General features: G+C 40.0%; 1 protein-coding gene across 2 annotated transcripts in view; it reads right to left on the bottom strand.

The window, feature by feature from the left end:
- Positions 1–11,797: 11,797 nt before the first annotated feature.
- LOC117566230 (receptor-type tyrosine-protein phosphatase N2) overlaps positions 11,798–20,274 on the bottom strand; it is a 42,817-nt gene continuing 34,340 nt past the window's right edge. For both annotated transcript variants that reach the window (XM_034245776.2, XM_034245775.2), the window contains 9 exons: positions 19,210–19,263; positions 17,417–17,474; positions 15,833–17,335; positions 15,680–15,763; positions 13,513–14,131; positions 13,233–13,454; positions 12,976–13,173; positions 12,745–12,911; positions 11,798–12,665 (listed from right to left, as the gene is read on the bottom strand). In XM_034245776.2, the coding sequence (XP_034101667.1) occupies positions 12,125–12,665; positions 12,745–12,911; positions 12,976–13,173; positions 13,233–13,454; positions 13,513–14,131; positions 15,680–15,763; positions 15,833–17,335; positions 17,417–17,474; positions 19,210–19,263 (3,446 nt within the window). In that variant the 3' untranslated portion in view covers positions 11,798–12,124. The remainder of the gene's footprint in view (positions 12,666–12,744; positions 12,912–12,975; positions 13,174–13,232; positions 13,455–13,512; positions 14,132–15,679; positions 15,764–15,832; positions 17,336–17,416; positions 17,475–19,209; positions 19,264–20,274) is intronic.

Genomic DNA, 20,274 nt, shown 5'->3' on the forward strand with positions numbered 1-20,274 from the left:
CCCCTTGCAAAATTTTGAGGTCCTATTTTTTGCAATATCGTTAAATTTCTTGAATGACATTCGATAGTTCTGCATAACCTCATTACAAAAAGGGATGTCCTTGGTAAATCCTTAAGTATTTGGCCAAGTTATGGTTAACAAAAGAATTGCATCTATAAAGAAACAATCGGTTTGCATTGCATACTTTTAGGTGCACCATGTAAAGTAGTTAGGCCAAATGAAAACAAGCAATATTTCAGCCATATCCTGTCGCATTTTCAAAGGAAACATATTGCTAGGATCGTAGGGATCAACACTATCGATTGGCATCAAAAAAATATGGGGTCATCTAAGGATCAGGCACTTGTAATTTTTTGGTCTGCGGCTCAAGAGGAAAAGGTAAAATTTGCAAATTACAGGATAACTCGGAAACTAACAGGACGATTTGAATGTCCGTTGGCAGGAAAGTAGCTCTCGTAAAATGAAATTGTTTAACACAGGACTCGCAAGGATCAGACAGGATACGGCCGAGATATACGCTATTTTTTGTATTCAATTAAGTCCTTGTAACTTTGTTGCTGTAAGGACATTCGTCCTTTTTATGGTGTCAATCGGTTTGTATTTGTAACAGCTTTCCTTGTGGCAAAGGACATCCCGATCGTTCTTCAAATGGCCGAGATAAGAGGTGTATTTGGATTTTTTGCCAAATTTCCTATGCTCACCCCTTGCAAAAATTTGAGGTCCTATTTTATGGAAGATCATTAAAATCCTTGATTGCCATTCGATAGTCCTGGTTACTCTGATTACTAAAAGGTATGTCCTTGACAGATCCTTAAGGATTTGGCCGAATTATGTCTAGAAAACGAATATTGTTTTTAAAAGAAACAATGGTTTGTATTGCATACTTTTAGGAGCACATCGCAAAGTATTTAGGCTAAATAAAAATCGGTTTCTATTGATTAGAATTATCAGTGCGCCAAATGCGGGATGTCACCATAATTTAAATTGCCAAGATTCGCCGGATTTTTCAAATTCTTGGCAATATTTCAATATTTACCCTTTACATAATTTTCAGATGTATTTTTTCTGGATAATTGGAGTTCTTGAATGCAGATTGATAATACTACTTGCCCTGATTATTAAAAGATATGTGAGGGACATACCTTTTTGTAATCAATTAAATTCGTTTAACATTTCAATATTATTATAATCTATTTATTTATTTGATATTAATACTCTTACTAAAAAAATAACAAGGCTGGGAATAGCACAATATAATAAGGCTTGCTGTTAATAAAGACTGATTAAAATCCATCAATGGACTTCCTTATTTGCGTTTTGCAGCTGCAGCTATTTGTAGAATTTAATAGTCACGATTTCGCACTCCCTTAGCATTCCCTTCACATCATAATCCCTCGTTGCAATTCTTGGCAGACGCATCGACGCCTCTTGGCAAATGCTAAAAATAAAACGGAATTATTTAGCTTCTTTGGCGTTACTTATTCGATGTATGTTGCACAAGCAAACATTGCAACATTTATTTAAAGTGCCGAAATTGCATCGCAGTCTCAAAGTCTTTCGCTGCCTCCAACAGAATGCCAACGCTGAGGCAGACTAAACAATGCCAAGTTATTGGCCAATGTTGTTTGTGTTGTCTTGGGGCACGCGCCACATCGAACAGCACAGTGTGCGAGAGAGAAACGGAGAGAATAAAAGAGAGAGAGAGAGAGAGAGTGGGAGTTGCCATCTCCATATAATGACCATGTTGCTTATGCCCTTATAAACTCGTCCAGCAGCTGCTTTTGCTCTTGCCTTACACTTAAACGTGCCAACTCTTTGAGTTATGCGGAGCTGACACTGACATTAATGCCACACAATTTCCAGCACAGACACGTGCTCTACTTAATATAGCACTTATTCGCTCAGATTTGACTCATTGATTGAACTCTTTACTCCCACACATTTTATTTCCCCTCCAATTCCTCTTCTCTTGCATCTTTCTAATCGTTGTCATTTATGCCATTTGGTGTCTTTGACAAACAACAAAATTGAATATTGTAAATTGGTTAATGTTTACGATTATTTCGCCATTCCTTTTCTGCTGGCCAAATAAATGAGTATTTTTTATGCGCTACCAAATTGGGCAGCGTCGAGGCTTAGCGGCTCATAAAAACTAAGTTTTTTTATGATTATTATGTTGAATACTTAATGTTTTATGGCAATCAAAATGAAATGCTCAACATAAATTGTCCATTTCACATGTCAAGTGGGTTTTTCCTCAGTCGCGACTGCTGGTGACATCATTGAGGAAAACGTGAGGAAAAATCAGCAATAAATACGTGCTCGCTCTGCAAATGGATCGACGTCAGCATTGACGTCGCAGCATCTCATCGATAGCTGTGTGCGTGTTTGTGTTTGAATAGCACACATGAAAAGCGAATTTTCTCCCCAAGCGAAAAAAAAAGAAAAATACATATCGTCGGGAAAATTCATTGGCGTGTTGAGGTCGAGTCTGATACGCTGAATGTGAGCGAGAGTGAGAGCTAAAAGAGTGTGAGAGATTGCATGTGTGTGTTTTGTGGCTTTTCTTGGTCAACTTCGCCAGCTGGCGCTTTCTGTTCGCCTGCTACAAATATCGGAAAATTCCTTTGAGGATTTTGGCACAAAGGCGAGAAGCCGCTGCGGCAACCTTTGATGATTTTCCATGCACACTCTCGCCCCGCCAGCCATCTCGCTCAGACTATCGTCAGTCTCTCTTTCTCTCGCTTTGCCTCTGTCAAGCGAACATTAATTTTCCAGATAGTGGCATCGAGACATTTGCAACCCCCTCGTCGTGCCGGCTGGCCCACAACCCTGCTCTCTGAGGCGAAGTAGCGTTGAAAAATGTTTTATGGCCAACATCCAGACAGAGAGAAGCAGCTGCCCCTCAAGTGTTGCTTGCCGCCTGCTGCTGCTGCTCTTGCTGTTGTTGTTTCCTCTTCTTTCATGTACTTATTACTTTTGACTTTTTGGAGGAAAAGCATTTTCCGGCACTGCCAGCAGGCGAGTATGTGTCTCAGCATGTGTGTGTGTGTGTGTGTGTGTGTGCGTGATGAGCGAGTGTGAGTGCTCCTAAATGGTTCTCAACTTCTGCGGTAGCTGCTGCTTTGCCTTTGCCACTGTTGCCTCTTGGCATCGATTTCTGTTCGCCTGTTACATAATTCGCGTAATTTATTCAATTTTCTGAATTAATTTTTTACTATCCGCGAGTTTTGAACTCTGCATATGAATTATTTGTTATTCTCACCCCCATAATCAATAGCATACACGAAAACATTTGAATATTTCATCAGTTTTTCCCAATAAGTAAATTGCCAATCATTATTTTCCGAAACAGTAAGACATTTTGCATAGTTGTTTCACTTAATTAAGTGACTTGTTTTAAATATAATTTATTTACCTTTTTCACAAATTTTAAATCAATTCAAATTGTTGTTGTGCCTTTTATTTTGTGTGACAAAAAGATGTCGATGGCGAGAAGGTTAGCTGGCGCCATCTATGTGTAGGCGGCAGAAGCTCAGTTAATTTGTTTGTCATACTAGCCGAGACAGCAACCCGCGGCGTTGACAACAGAACATTTATGGTTTATTTATAGCACTTTTTGAATTATTGGTTATGGGAAAAAAAGAAATGATGCGAAAACCTTTATTTACTTAGCCATTTGCAGAACCTTGAGAGCAAGAGCATTTACTTGCGAGCACAGTGGATAAAATGTGAAGATGTTCAAAGTAGATTTTGATGAACGTTTCATAAATTAATAAAAAATTGTTTGTAAAAATCAAAATTATAATTAAAATGCAGTATTAAATAATAATTGAATATATTATTAAATAATAAATTACTTTAAAGTTTTTCTAAATTTTGTATATACAAATTTGTCTATACTACTTGCACATGCTAAATGCAGTTAAAATGTAATTATGTTTTTTTATAACTGAACAAAGCATTTTACAAATATAAGAGATGAGTATAAATTGAGCAAGTCTTAACAACTCACTACAAAGTAACGTGAGTGGAGGGAGAAAAACATTATTAAGCGTATTCAGTTTATATGGCGCTGATAAATTTAAAAGTAATAAAAACAAGAAGAGAAATTGTGTCAGCCAAGTAATCGCAAAAAAGCATTTAATATGTGTTGTGATAGCGGCTGTTGCTTTTGTTGTTGGGAATCTACCTAAAAGTCTGCTGCTCCTGTTCCTGTTCTTCATGCTCCTGTTACGGGCAGGCAACGCCCCAGCTGCACTTTGAAGAACTACAAAGAACGTGCCGCACTCAGCGCTTAAGGAAACTGGCTGTGTGGGACTAAGCACAGAGCAGAGAGCACAGAGCGCAGGGGCATGGTCTTGGTTGAGCTCTGTGTCTCGTGAGGTCTAAAGCGATTGCCGGCTGGGAGTGCGAGAAGACTCTATAATCTCGTTCAGTTAAGCGTCACGCATGCCACTCCCCTAAATTGATATGCCCGCCATGGCGAACTCAAACGCAAACACCGGCAAACATCATCATTACCATCACCATCACCATCATCATCGTCGTCATCGTCGTCATCAGGCAAAAGCGGTCATCAAAATGTTCCTTGTCGCTGCTGTCGTTGCTCTGCAGTGGCTGCTGCTGCTGCTGCTCTTGCTGTTGCTGTTGCCATTGGTGGTGGTGATGGTGCTGGGAATGAATGGTGGTGGCAACGGCGGCATGCGGAAAATCATCAAAGCGCTTTGCACGGCGGCTTTTTGCCTTTCATTTCGGCATTTCAAAGAAATGTTCCGACATTTGTATCAGGCGAACAGAAACCGGGCGAAAGCTGAAATTGTGCCAAAAACCGAAAGAAATCGAAAACTCGAAAACATACAGACAAGGCCACCACCATTCACATGGCACACTCGCACACCACAGCACAGCACACCGCAGCACACACACACAACACACACCACGACAGCTGCCGGCGTATAAAAATTGGCTCTGACCCGATTTTATACTAGGTTTATTGTTCTCATTTTATTTATTTTTCTTTTTTCATTTCATTTTATTTTTATTTCGTTTTTGGGCGCGCTATTTTTCGCTTTGTTCTGGCTTTCAGGTTGGGTGGCAATAGCGAAAATGATGCACACGTTGCTAAAAGCGGCAAGCGGTGAGCGAAAGAGTGCGAACGAAGAGCGAAGGGGGTTGTCCAATTGGCAGACTGATGATGGCTGGAAGCGAAACGAAACGAGACGAGACGCGACGTTTGAATGTTTTGTCATGCTAGGGCGTGTCTGTCTGTCTGTCGGTCTGCCTGTGGGGGGAGGGTGTGGTATCTGGCGGTGAAACGTGTAATAAGAACACATTGTGTCAGGTCAGGAAGTGCTAATGATGCCATTGATGCCCTCAGTCACCTGTTACTTGTATCTGTATCTTGTATCTACATTAGTGTATCTTGAACTGTGCGATAATTGATCACTGATTTACGCGAGAGACAAATAACATACTCAAATAAAAACGTTAGCCAAATGTTTTCCTTTGTTCCAAAGGGGATTTTCTTATTTTTCGTTTTGCCATTGTTTTGTTTTTTTTTTTTTGGTTGAATATTTTCGTTTTTTAATGCTTGCTTTACACACATGGATTAAATATGTACGTACACATAACAAATACGTGTAATTCAAGTAATTTGTATTATGACTGTGATTTATGGTCACCCATCCCTATATCTTGGTTATATATCTCTTCTCAAGTGCTTAATGCACTTAATTGCGGGGCTGCTCTACGCATACTCGACGCCAATCAGAGACCCAAAAAAACAACAAAAAAATCCTGGCTGGAAACCACTTAGGGTATTTTCTTTTTTCATTTGTATCCTAGCCGTAGTGCACAATTTATATATTGTATTCAATGCGGATGAAAAAATGACATTATAGGCCCGCAGTGCACTTTTTATATTATCTATTTCAATTGGATATCATAGACGAATACACAATATGTTAATTGATAGACATTTTATGTAAGTAACGAATACTAAGTAGGTGGAGAACATACCATCAACAAACAAATTGGTGCCTTTGCGATCTTCATTTCATTTTGGAAGCTACAATTGATTCATTTAATGCAATTTGACAAGTTTGCATAAGGTTACAAGACGTTTTGAAATAACCCTCGGTATACATACACCCAGGCGATAATATTTAAGCCATGTGTCTGATCTGTGTGTGATTTGCTTTTCGGTGTGTAAAAAATATATACGGAATTTCATTACTGCCAATGATCGATTGTTGATCGATTGATTGCATCTAGTATTGTTGCCAATTTGAAATCTGAAAAGTAAATTTTGATATCTAATAAATTGAAATAATAAAAACAAGTGTACAATCTTGAAAGTGATTCATGCTACAAAATCATACATATTAGTGCAATAAATGTGTTATTGTTATTGTTACTTGTACTGTGAGTGTTATGTTTACTGTTATTTGTACAATACGAGTATGAGACTATTGTTGTGTTACTACAGAGTTTATCTAGAGATCATTTGAGTACAATTACCTTTTTTATGAAAGTTATTCTTGAGGGAAAAGATGTTCTGGTGTTATGTTTACAGTTTGTTCAATCGGAATTTAATCCGATGCGCGATTGAGTAATTATGATATATATATTTTTTAAAATTTAATTCTATGTAATAAGTGATCGCAGCTTTTCATTAAGACAAGTGCTGTACACGTAGATTGTTTCGGATTTTGATTCGATTTGATTTATAGGGTGCAAAAGATATAGTGAAATCTTGTATAACCTGTTTGTTTTTTTAAGGGTTTCTCTTTATTATTGTTTTGTTGTTTTGTTCGTATTATAATAATAATCGTAATTATTACCGGTTCTACATAATTGAGATGACATTATCATTATCATTATCTTTAGACTTTTATCTTCATCTTCTTCGTCTTCTTCATCATCTACATCGTTTCCTTGCTCTGCTATCATCCTGAATTGTTCGCTTTTTAGTAGATTTGTGGATCATTTTCGCATGTTGTTCATTTTGATAAATTTTCTCGTTTTTTCATTTATCTCATTTTATCGTTTTAAGATTTACATTTATATAATTTACACATTTAGTAAGTCATACGCGTTGATAAACGAGTATGCATATAGTATGATTATATATATGTAGCGCATATTACACAATGGCGCGATACATTCAGATATAACATCGATATATCTTCATATATATGTGTGACGTCTGATCGCGATAGTTTTATATCAATTCAATCAATGTCAGTTTAATTTTTGTTCTGCAGAATAATAACATTTATATTTATACGTCTGTATATATTGTGGTAAATAATTGAAGTATACATTTATATATATATAGTTTGCTTGTTTTTTTTGTTTTGCAAATATTTAAATTGCATAGCGAATTTAAACATTTTGATGCCTTAATTATTTAATATGCTTGCACAAAAAACCTTTAATAGGTATGACCATAAACATGTTCTTGATCTGTTTATCTTCATAGTTTTTGTTTTAACCTTATCTTTGTGTGTGTTTTTGTCTGTTTTAGTGTAGTTTGATTTGTTTTTAGCTTTTTGTTTTCGAATAAATTGTAATACATTTAAATTATTAAGTGGCCTCAGCCAGCATAATTTTTTCTGCTGGTTTTTACAATTTTTTTGTGAATATTTTTTCGATATTTTTTTTTTGTTTGTTTGTATTTTGTTTAATTGTTTATAACACAAATCGTCGCCAAGTGGCTTAACAGATACATATATATTGTTTGATTGTATAATCATATTATAAACACATCGATATTTTGAAATGTTTTCACTTAAGCCTAAAATTTTCTCATTTAGTTTTTGTTGTTTTTGTTTTTCCAAAAATGTATGAAAGCCTGCGCTTATTTGATTTCGCTTATTTATTTTATAATATTTGTTTTGCATTTAGTAGATGTTATGCATAATTATTTATCTGGGTTCATTTTTGTTCCGTTATCATAAGTACACATAAATATGCATATGTTTAATGTACGATATTTGCCATACCATTTTCTTTACGATATATTTTTTCCATTGTATTTATTTGTATTTGTATATTATTTGATTTGAATCAACTCAAACATTTATATAATATACGTATATAAGTATATGATTTTATTTCGTAGTACTTTTTCATATATATATATAGTATATATATATTATGTATATGTCATGTTGAACGTCATATGTATGCTGATTTCACATTAACTCTATTAACAAAGCTCTCCCTAAGCCGGAACATCGATCGGATCAAGGTTTCTTCTACAGGGCGAACTGCGACGGCGTCTGCGTTAATCTCATTATGTAGGCCTATAACTAGGGTCGGTCCGTGATGTCTGTGGCATTTGTCCTGGGTCAGGTAACTATATATGTATGTATTTTGTTGTCGTTTAGTAGTAGATGCGTTGTCCGAGAGTTGAGATGTGCGTATTTACAGCCTGTCCATGTTATTAAGTCAGCTTGCGTTTATCTAGGAACTCAAACCATATTGTATTCGGTTCGTCAGTCAGTCGGTCATCGAGGTCTGTTCTACTCTTCTCCTTCTTCTTCTTCGTCTAACTGCAATTCGTACTGTTCGAAGTTTTCCATCTCGATCGAGTCCAAGCCTGGTGAAGTTGTTTACTTTTACACTTAATCCTCCCATTGGGGAGCTCTGCTCTTCTGGCTTCCCCATGTCTAGCTGAGTTAAGATGGAAGAGCAGATCTCCTGGGTCATATATTGTTTGTTACCGTTCCGACGTTTGTTTTTGTTCGTACGGGTTTTAATGTTTAAATTACCTTTTTTCTTTTGTTGTATATGCATCGTTTTGTATATCTATGTTACACCATCAATGAAAATAGATTTCTTTTTGTTTGAAAATGATAAACTGTGCCTCTTATACGCACACATTATATGTTATATATATATAGTATGTTTCGATTATAATATGTAATATAAGTATATTTAACATAATGTATGCCTTTTATATATTATTATGATGTGTTATGTGTAAGTTCCGTTCAATAATCTACGCATGGTTGTTGTGTTTCTTCGATATAAGAAATATTATCATTATTATACCTCAAATATACATCAATAAGCTTTTGCTTTTTACTACAATACATTTAGAGTTTTATTTGCCTTTTTAGCTTCCTTATCATCCTTTCACTTTCCTTTTTTTTTTGGTTTTTTTTAGTACACTTATTTAATTTGTTTGTCGAAGAACAAGTTGAAATTTTTGTTTTAGTAATTAATAATTTAACACTGGAAAAAACTCTGTTTGAATTATTCGTTAAATTAATAAAAAACTCACTACTAAATATTTTCATTTTCTTTGCTTATGTTAATCTGTTATGTTTTTTGCTTTTATTTAACTTTCTACCACGTTAGTAAATTTTATTTAAATTTTTTGGGAATTTTTTGCAAGCCCGAAGTTGTTGTTGGGCTCGCCACAGTTATTGTAATATTGTTTTTCATTTGCTTTTTAGTGTTTGTCGTGTGTTTTCATTAAAATTTGTCGATAACGAAGGAAATGCTAACAAATAAATATTGCGTCTAGTTAAATTTGTTTAGTGTTTTGTTTTGTTTTGTGGTATTTGCTTAACATTATTATTTGTTGAAAATTCTTCAAACTACGTTTAACTCATTTTTGCAATATGTTTTTTCTTTTAACATCAACTGCTACATAAAACTGTTAATTATTTGTATTTATTCATAAATTATGAGATATTTTTTTTCTGTAATTTTTTGTTGCTAACTTGCAGCATTTGCATTTCAACTGCTTTCCACTTTCCTCGTTCTTCTTCCTTGCAACATTCTTGCTTTCATTTTCAACTTTCCACTTTTTTTGTATTTTTCTAATTGTTTTATTTTTTGAATAATTTGCGCTTACTTCACTAGAATTGTTTGTTTCATTATTTCATTATTTGTAGATTTAGTCAATTTTGTAGCTTTTAAAGTCATTTGTATCTTTGTGGCTGCTCCTTGTGCTGTGTTGAGTGTACTGTGTTGTGTTGGTGATTGTGATTGGCAGCCTTTGAGACTGCACAATCACATTTTAACCGAGTGCTATCTGGTTATTAATCCTGTTTAACGTTTGCTATTTGTCCTTCTGAAACATTCAAAGGGTCATGCCTGAGTGGGGAATTGTTTTCGTTTTTGTTTTAGTTTTTGTTTAGTGTATGTGTTTTACTTGTGTTTGTGTTGTGTATATTTCCTGTTCTTCTTTTAGCCGGCAATAATGTACAATTTTGTTTTGCATTTGCCATGCCTGAGGCTATCATCGCTTGGGATACCTCAGCATGATTCATATGTGTGTGGCACATCCTCCAATTCAACACATTCTTGTTTTGCCTCCCGAGCAATCTGCAGTCGCAGCTTTTAGCTGCCTCAAGTTTGTTGCTGTTCAGATGATAAATAGATTTTGTTCTTGTTGTTGTTGTTGTAAAACTGTGCTACAAATTGATCGGGAGTGCTTTCTGCTTCTTCGTTTAAATACTTAAGTTAAGTATGGTTAAATAATATTATGGATCGTTTTTCTCCGATTTGTTTTTTTTCTTTTGCATGAAGTAGAAGTATTTGTAGTAGTACAATTGAATAATAACTGAATAAATTCGCACACATATGGTTTGGTAAAACAATATTCGAAATATTTTCGAAAATACTTGTACACACAGATATATAGTAGTTAAAGTCGTTAGTAATACACACAAATATATGTAAGTATTGACATTCACAATATTGTATATGAATAATGTATATATTGTATTCATATATATGTATATATATTTTGTATTCATTAATATATATGCTTTTTAAATATATATAGTAAACTTGTATAATTAATTGTCATACACATCAATAGCGTCTTTTGTCTTTTGTTGTTGTATCTGCTTGTAAATAGAAATATTTTATCCTTTGTTTATTCATCTCAAAATCCCTCAATACTTTTCCATACGTTCCTTCGATTAGTTTTAGGTACAAATTTTGAATGCATCCTTCTGCGATTTATATGTGTATATGTATGTGTAGAATATGTCTCAATTGTCTTCAGTGTATTTGTGTTAAGTGTTTAAGCGTGTGTATGTGTGTGTGTGTGTGTTAAGTGTTTGTGTGTTGGGCTTGTTATATAGTTGTTAGTTGTTTGTCTTTAGACGGCATATGTATACCATTTAGCTCGATTGTTTCTTCTTCTATTCGTCTGGTTATTTCAAGCACATCAATCATATTCGGTTTAATTTTCAAGTTGGATATTCATATGGATATATTCATATTATGTGGTACTCGTATTTTGCTTCGTTTGCTTTCAACATCGATATAAACGCGTAAGTAAAATGCATTCATAATTGAATTAAATGCTTAATAGCTACACATGTATATAATGTTCATAAATATATCGTTATTTTCGTGTTCTTGTTGTTGTTGTATTTTACGAGTAGAGAGTATAAATAACACTCAAATATGTTATGTGACTTTGCTTGATTTTTGGTATTACGAGTAGTAGAAATACAAGTGCATTGTTTTTGTTCATAATTCATTTTTGCATAGTGCTGAGACACCGACCGACACCGATGTGCTTTGTCTGCGGTCTTCTGTTCGCCACATGTGCCACATGCCACACCAGCGACAAACACTTTCATTCCTTAGCCAGAGATGCGCTCCAGCTGCCACGGGCTGGTGTGTTCACCTGGAGCCGCATGCCGACCGTTGGCAAGTGTTTGCCACAACGTGTTGCATGTGCACATCTCACTTTAATTTCTTCTCTTTATGTGGTGCATTTTTTGTAGGTGCAAAACTTAAGTTTAGTTTTTAGTTGTTTTGTTTTGTTTTTTTGGTTTTGCTTCAACTGAACTGTGTAATTTGTGTCTGTTTGTGTGTTTTGTTTTGTATCCAACGCTAGCCGACCATATTGAGCCCGTTTCGAACCTTCCAAGTGCTTATGCCAAATCATATGTGTAGTGTGTTGTGTTGTTCTCTGTGTATTGTTGTGTTGTGTTGTGGAAACGTATACTGTTTAAATCTAGCTACAACAACAACTAATATTTATATAAGTTTATAATAAGACATAAAAAGGACCCCCGAAACGCTGCAACAAACAGATTTTTTAACTAAAAGTTGTTGTTTTCGACGTCTCTCCCTCTCTTTACTTCTTGGCCGTTGTTTGCTTGGCCGACGTCGTCTTCGCTGGCGTCTTTTGCTCAGCGGCTGCCTTTGTCTGCTCCTTCTCCTTCTCTTTTTCTTTCTCTTTCTCCTTATCCTTTCCCTTCTTATCCTTTTCCTTCTCCTTCTCCTTGGCGGCCGCTTTGCTGCTGCTGGTGGGCGCCTCTTCCTCGGCTGCCTCCTGCGCCTTGTCCTCCTTCAGCGGCTCCTTGGTGGCTCCGCCAGCATCCTTGTCCAGTTCGCGCTTCTCGCCTGATGTGTTCGCCGGCAGAGCCTTCAGTATGGCGTGCACCTCTTCGGCGACGGCCATCAGCACAAACTCAAACTGCAGTCGAGTGGCCACGACGCCAGCTCGCTGATCGCGCAGATGCTCGAGCGTGGCGGCAATGTCGATTTCGCGTGCGCCTTTGTTCATGCGTCCTAGCACCAGATCCAACAGTATGTAGGAGCCAGTGCGTCCGGCGCCAGCGCTGCCATGCACCACAATGGGGCACGAGCGACCGCGATACGATTTGTTCACCTTGCTGCATTTTTTTTTTTTTTTTTTTTTGGCAGAATAATGTTAGCTGCAATCTACAGTTAAAATAAGTGAAATTTACTTACCGTCGGAAGTCGAGCAGCGCCTTAGCCTGGGGTGGCACACCATTCTGGGGCCAGGAGAGGAAGTGGAACTGGGTGACGGTGCGTGTTTCGCTGGTGCGCAGATTTTTCAGGTAGAAAGAACGTACGAGGTAATCGTCACACCAAATGTGTTCGCTAACCAAGTGAACCTGCAAACAAAGAATAAGCACCAATTTAGAGTTAAGTTCAGTAAAGTTTAGGGATGTAACTCACCTCATAGATGTGATAGACCTCGGCACCTTCTTCCGGCCAGTAGCGCGCACAAGCAACGTCACCATTCTCCTGCAGACGACACAGCGCCACGATGACAACGGCGCCCTGCTCCCAAATCATTTGCCAGAAATGCGCCAGGGTCGAGGGCAGCGGTCCCTGAGCTGCCACATAAGCGGGAGCGCGCGGATCATGATCGGTCTAGAAAGGAAGTGAATAACTCAATAGGGAATAAAGTATTACAACTTTCTGGGTCTTACAATCGTTGAGGCATTCACATAGTCCAGTCCTTCGGCGTTCGCCAGATGGTTGAGCACCACCCGCGAATGATCATAGGGCAAAGGTGCGCCAGGTCGATTCAGATTGGCGCACTGCGGTTGGGAGGCGGCATCCCGAGCACTTGGCTCCGCTTCATAGCGGCACAAAGCCTCCCACTCCCGCTGTAGTCGTCCCTTGTTACGCAGATGATCCTCCATATAAGACTGCAAGCGAACCAGAATTAATTTAAATGTCGAAAGACATTTCCCAATGGAAACTTACCAGCACCATGTGTCCGGTTGAGATGTCCATGTTCGTCAGCGCCGGCTCCTCACTCCACGATGAGGTGCTTGAGCGCGAGGATGGTGGCCGACCCTCGTTCTCCTTGCTCAGCGATGTGATGCGTCCACTGTGCGCTGTTTCCGATGCAGTTGCTCCACCATTACCACCATTGCCTGTGCCGGGTGTCGCGTTTCCATTCTTGCCCGCCATGCGTGCACGGCACAAGTCCTGGTAGTCCTTGCTGCAACTCTCGGCACCCGAGATTCCCGACTGCAAGCCACCCAGTTTGTCGCGCTTGCGATCGTGACGCTTAATCAGTATCAAGGTGACAAAGATCACAATCACAGCCGCTGCCCCGGCACCAGCAAACATGTAAGCCATAATGTGTGTAACGTCGGGACCTTGCTCGGCTAGCTCGATGCGTGATGCCGACACGCTGGGATCCCGCAGATCCTTGACCTTGTCGCCGACGCCAGCGTGCAGAACGTAGAAGCCAACCCGTCGCTGGATGTTGTTCTTGACGCCGCGGTTCTCGTTGATGTAGCGTGCCACATCGGCGGCCGTCTTGCGCTCGGGGTTGTTTGAGTCAACCCGGAAGCTGACTTCGTGTGGTTGAACGCTATGGGGAATTGAATTTAAGATGAGTAAAGTTAAGGAGAAAAAATTTGCAAAAATGCATACGAATTAAGGGAAATACTATCAGAGAAGTTGTTATATATTTCTTATTATCTTTTAGTCCCATTCTATTTGTCTATTTATACCCGCTACCCATAGGGTAGAAGGGTATTATAACTTTGTGCCGGCAGGAAATGTATGTAACAGGTAGAAGGAGGCATCTCCGACCCTATAAAGTATATATATTCTTGATCAGCGTCAACAGCCGAGACGATATAGCCATGTCCGTCTGTCCGTCTGTCCGTCTGTGTGTCTGTCCGTCCGTCCGTATGAACACCTAGATCTCAGAGACTATAAGAGATAGAGCTATAATTTTTTTTCGACAGCATTTGTTATGTTTGCACGCAGATCAAGTTTGTTTCAAATTTTTGCCACGCCCACTTCCGCCCCCGCAAATCAAAAAAATCGAATAACAAGAGTAATTGTAAAGCTAGAATTGCGAATTTTGGTATATACAATAATAACTATAGCATTTATGATTGCTGAAAATTTGGTTGCGATCAGATAAAAATTGTAGAAGTTATTAAAGAAATAGTTTTGTATGGGCAAAAACGCTTTCTATGTATGTGTTGTATGTATGCGTATACGTATACATGCTCGCCTCTATATTTGTATCTGTATGCAAGAGGCACTGCGATAGCTCCATTGGTAGAGTGCAAGCATATTACTGTTGCGGTAGTCGAGGGACTCGGGTTCGAGCCCGCTCGGAGAACAAACATTTTTTTTTTTTTTATCGTATTTACAACAATTATAAATCAAAATTGTGGATTTTATTAAAGAAATATTTTGTATGAGCCAAACCGCCTGCTATGTATGTATTGTATTTATGCGTATACGTATATACATGCTCATCTATATTAGCATCTGTATGCATAGGGGTTCTTAAGTAATGCGATAGCTCAGGTGGTAGAGTGCAAGCCGCGCATGTTGTGGTGCCCGGGTTCGAACCAGCTCGAAGTACAAACTTTTTTTTTTTAACCACCCGGTCGGTGGAGCTCGAGTTCAAATCCCGATCGAAAATACATGCATATTTATTTTTAATATTTTGAGATTATTACCGTAATATTTTGCTTTTATTCAAAATGGGTAGCGGGTATTTCACAGTCGAGCACACTCGACTGTAGCTTTCTTACTTGTTTTTAAAATAACCTCATATCATATTAAAAGAGGGGAATGCTTTTATCTGTATCTTTTATTTCAGACTTAAATTAAGTTTCTTTTCTATAACCCTGAAAGCATGGAGAAGTAGCATGGCGGTTTTATAAAACTTAGTACATTAATGTTTTAATGAAAGCTGATTTATTGAAAAACCCGAACTGTTGTAGAATTACCATACACACCCTTCTATATTTTCCCTCTATCTTAGGCATATTGCTCATACGCTACCTTTTCTAGTTAAGTCTGCTTCCTTGAGGTCCCCTTTAGACCTAAGGTTCATTTTGCTTGCATCACCCACATTAAAATATACTTAATTTAGTCTTTAAACACATACGTTAAATAAGAAAAGTATCCCTGCATGTGTAGTATTTGCGCCAGCTCATTCATAATGCGCTGCCCATCGTACCAACTGTCGATTCTGCAAAATGGCAAAGAAAAGTTTAGTTATTATACACTTGTGACTCCCCCGATAACTGCCTCTACTTACGGGTTCTTGACGAACACATGTGCATATTCAGTGTCTACGGTGTGCGGCGCATGATCCTCGTCCGAGTGTTGCTCCTTGATGACCTTCTTCTTCTTGAAGGGTTCGTTGACATCGCCGCCCTTGATGTGCGCGGGCAGCACCTCCTTGTTGCCATCTTCGCTCTTCGGTTTCGGCTTCTCCGTGCCTAGCTCATTGCTCAGCTCAGCTGGTGGCCCCAGTTGCGGTCCCGGTTTCTTTACATCGAGTCGCTCGTGACGGGCAAAGCCTAACATATTGGCGAGCAGCGACTGTTTGAGGTCGGCGGGATCATCCGCTTGTGGGGCATCGAGTAGCTCATCCTGTGGCATCATCAGCAGTCCTCCCTCTGTGTAGACGCGTTGATTGTGCAGCGAGCGCGGATAGCTATTGGAGGCCAACATGGCCTCCTCCTCCAGCGGTGTCAGCGAATTGCGACGCAAACTTGACTCAAAGGCCAGCTCTTGCTCTTGGGCATTGATATCGTTGTCGCTGGGACGTCGCTTCATCATCTCCGGCTGCTCTTGCAACTCGACCAACGGCTCCTGGGGTAAACCCTGCTCGTTGGCCAGCTCACGAAAGAAGGAACGCTTGGGCTGCTCCACTGCATCCGCGGCATCTCCGCGACGCTTGAAGGGCGCATAGTTGTCGGGAAAATAGAGCTCACTCGATTCGTTTACCTCGCCGGGCACAAAGATCTGCCTCTGCGGCTGATCAGCATCGGACATTTGCTGCTGCTGTTGTTGCTGCAGCTGTTGCTTCTGCAGCTGCTGTTGCTGCTTCTGCTGCTGCTCAACAATGGCTTCCAGCTGATCCATGGCATTGGCGGGCTGCTGCTTACGCTGATACGGTTGCGGATCGGGCTCGGATGCGGCGAGTATCTGATAGAGTTCCAATTGATTCTGCTGTTCTGCCTTCTGATTGGCATCCTGCTCGGCCATGCGCAGCTGCTGCTCCCGCTCAATGCGCTGCCGTTCCGTTTCCAGGAAGGCATCCATTACACTGGGCAGCTCCATTTGCGTGCTCTTCGTGTGCCCGTCCAGCTTGCCAAAGTGCTCCAACTCGAGCGGATCGTGACGCAGTCGTCGACGATCCTGCAGCTGCAACTCATGCAGTATGCTGTTGAACCCACTGTCCTGTGGCTGCTTCTTGTGCAACATCGGATAGAACTGAGCGGGTCTCTGAGCCTGCGGCTGCTCCTCGAAGTAGTCAACGTTGCCCCCATCGAGCTGCTCCTGCTGCTGCTGTTGTTCGGGTGGCGAGAAGCGTACATAGGCCAAAGCACTGACCGGGTCGGCATCGAATTCGGACTGTACCGGCGCCAGATTGGCGCACAGATTCGGTGGCAGTTGCTGTTGGCGTTGCAGCGAGAAGAGCGCTCCCTGGATGCGGCACTGCACATAGTGATGATCCCAGCCTAGGCCGGCGCCCTGCAGCTCCTCCAGCATTGTGGCCAGAAGACGTGATTGGTCCTCGGTGAGTGGTGTCCTGGGAAGAGAGGGGAAAGAAACGCAATGAACAATTAAAGCTGTCCTCTTTACAACCAAGTACATGAGTAAGGATAATTACTTCTCAATGTCCTCAACGTCCACGCCGGTGGTGGGAATGCACTTGCCAAAGATGTTGTCTGCGGGGGGAAAAGCAATGTAAGGAACGTGGAAAACCATATGCAAATGATGCTACGTTTTAATAGGCCATGTAACTGCATTAATAGCGCGTGTCTTACAATACTGCACCCTTCACTTCCTATTTCCTACTCCCCTCCCTACTGCCCCTTCTCTCTCTTCCTTTGTATCTTTGCGGCACCTTTTGTTTTCATTGTGATTTACGAGCGTTTAAATGCATATCCTTGTCGCTTGTCTCGACCGTAATTTGCATAATGTAACTGCGGATAGGGACGAAAAGCTGCGATGCCGACAACTGCAATGGCAGTTCGCTTCCCTGCGATAACTACATATGAGTCTGTGCGGCTACACTGAGAGAAATATGCAGTAAGCAACATTTTTAGAACATTAAAAATGCAAACAAAAAGAGAAAAGACTTATACTTCATAACTAGAACTTGGAACATCAAATATTCTATATTCGTAATGTCAGTGGAAAGATAACCAATGACAAATGACAGACAAACTATTTATCAAAATTCTCTCTTTAATAAATAGTGAACAAATATGTTTCACAAAAACTTTTAATCCAATTTAATCGTCCAAACTAATCTCATTCCTTCTTCCCCACCCAAAGTTCTAGTCTACATTTTGTTTAAATTTAATATTATAATCAAAAGTTTTCTACCCCTTTTTAATCCATAAAATTCTTGCTTAACTAATCTCACACATACTTCTGATTCTCCCTCTTTGCAAATTTATTTCGCATCTCTGAACTAAAGTTTCCTTATAAATTACACGTTTCTATGTTATTGCCCTTTTTAATCACTTATTTTTTCCCGCAGTGCACCACGGCTTTGCTTTCATGTAGCGACGCGTGCGTTTTTCCCCCTTTTGAGGTCAACAATTTTTCCGCAATTTCCCACAATTCTTCGCAGGTTTTCTCCAGCAGCTGCTCTGGCAATTGTTCTCAGCATGCACACTGACATGCTTCGTCCCCTTATCCACCCCACCCCTTATGCTGCCACAGCAACCACTGCAATTCTCCCCTTACCAAAAATTTGTACAGAGCTTACATAAGTAATTGAGTGTGTTCTCGATAATGCACTGCTAGTCAACGCCTGGTGCTCTCTGCTAACAGCCTGACCTGCCGCCATTTGTTTTGGTGCCCGTTTTTGAATGCGAATGGCATTGAAGTGCTTGGCAAATACGAAGCAAATATAGTGCTTCAGGTCACAGTCAGCCAGTGGCTGACAGTGGCTCAGCTCTGATGGCATGTTGACCCACAAAATGGGGTTTTTCGGTTGCAGTCGTAAGCTCACTAGAACGCCTGGCAACTGCAGCAGCTGCACACAATTGAGTCAGCAAATGAACACTATCATTAGGTCTAATAAAATGCGAGCTTAACATGCTATACTCACAACTAACCTCATAAATTGCAGCATGCTTTTAGGCTCATCAAATAAATGGGTCGTTTAAGCTACGCTCAAAAGTATGTTATGTAAATTTGCATACGGAGTACCAAACCTATGCTCCACTTAATTATGTTATTTTACACAAGCAAATACTTTAAGCCACTACAATAAAGAATATGTATCAATTGCAGCTCCTTCCACACTGTTTTTGTTGTCTTGTTTTGTGACAAAGATTTCGAAACTGAGCAACTAAGTCAGTAAACAGGCGCGACCCTTTTTAGCAGTTCATAACACAGCACAATCTGGCAGTTGTATCGGCTTAATCGAGTGTTTTCGTCACTTACCATCGTAGCAGACCTCGGAATGGGGTATGCAAAGCGTCCTAACAAACTGGCAGCCTGCAAAAGAAGACACAGAAAGAGAGAGAGAGACACATGAAAGAGTTGTTAACAATCGCAAAAAGCAAAAGATGGAAAAAAAAGAGTGGAGAGTAAGAGCGACAAGTTTCAGTTAAGACATAATGATGTGGTAAAAGCCAAATCAGCATTACCACACTAAGCAAACTAAGGCCGGGTCCGAGTCCCGAGCTCAAACCACCGAAAAGCAACAGCAATTCCCCCATCCCATACTCATTCCCTTCGCCTTCCCCTTCCCCTAGCTGAGCTGAGCAGCATTCCAGTTCGAGTTTTTGGCACGTCGCCATTTTGTCGTGCCTCTGTTGTTGTTGTTGTTGTTGGTGTCATGTGCCACTTGCTTTGCTCTTGGCTAAATAAACGCTTTTTATGAGCATGTCGCACATGACACACACTCACTCTCACATACATATACACACGCACGCAGACAGGGATAGGAGCAACATGTCCCGACGACAGACTTCTGCAAAATATCCCCCGGAGAGCCGGGCCCTGGCTTGGTCCTCCACACACAAAAAAAAAAATATGTGCTCCATCTTTAGTCCTTAGCCAAATGTCGGTTTGTGCCCTCTTGTCGTTGTTGCTGTTGTTGCTGTCGTTATTGTTGTTTCTCTTGCCTGTGACGTCAAGACCCGCAGCCACCCGCCGCTTGTCCGTTGCCGTTTTGTTTAGGATTTTGACTGAAACACACAGCGCTGTCTGTCTTGGTATTTGCTACTGAAAAATGTGGCACTCTCCTTGTCGCCTCCGCAGCTGCAACACATGAGCAGGAGGCACACGCACGTAGGCCACGTCACCGCCTGTCATTACCACCCTCATCCACCGCTTGGTTTACTGTTGCCGCTTTGCCACTCGCGTTAAACCATTTCGACAAAAACTTTGTTGACAACAGTTTTCGTGGTCTCTTTGGCCGGGGCTTTAACTTTTGCCTGTTGACGCACACCGAGGCATTTCTTGGCCATTAATTAAGCCAAGAGTAATTTCTATGTGGGCTGA

This window comes from Drosophila albomicans, chromosome 2L (genome assembly GCF_009650485.2).
Source record: "Drosophila albomicans strain 15112-1751.03 chromosome 2L, ASM965048v2, whole genome shotgun sequence".
Lineage (NCBI taxonomy): Eukaryota > Metazoa > Arthropoda > Insecta > Diptera > Drosophilidae > Drosophila > Drosophila albomicans.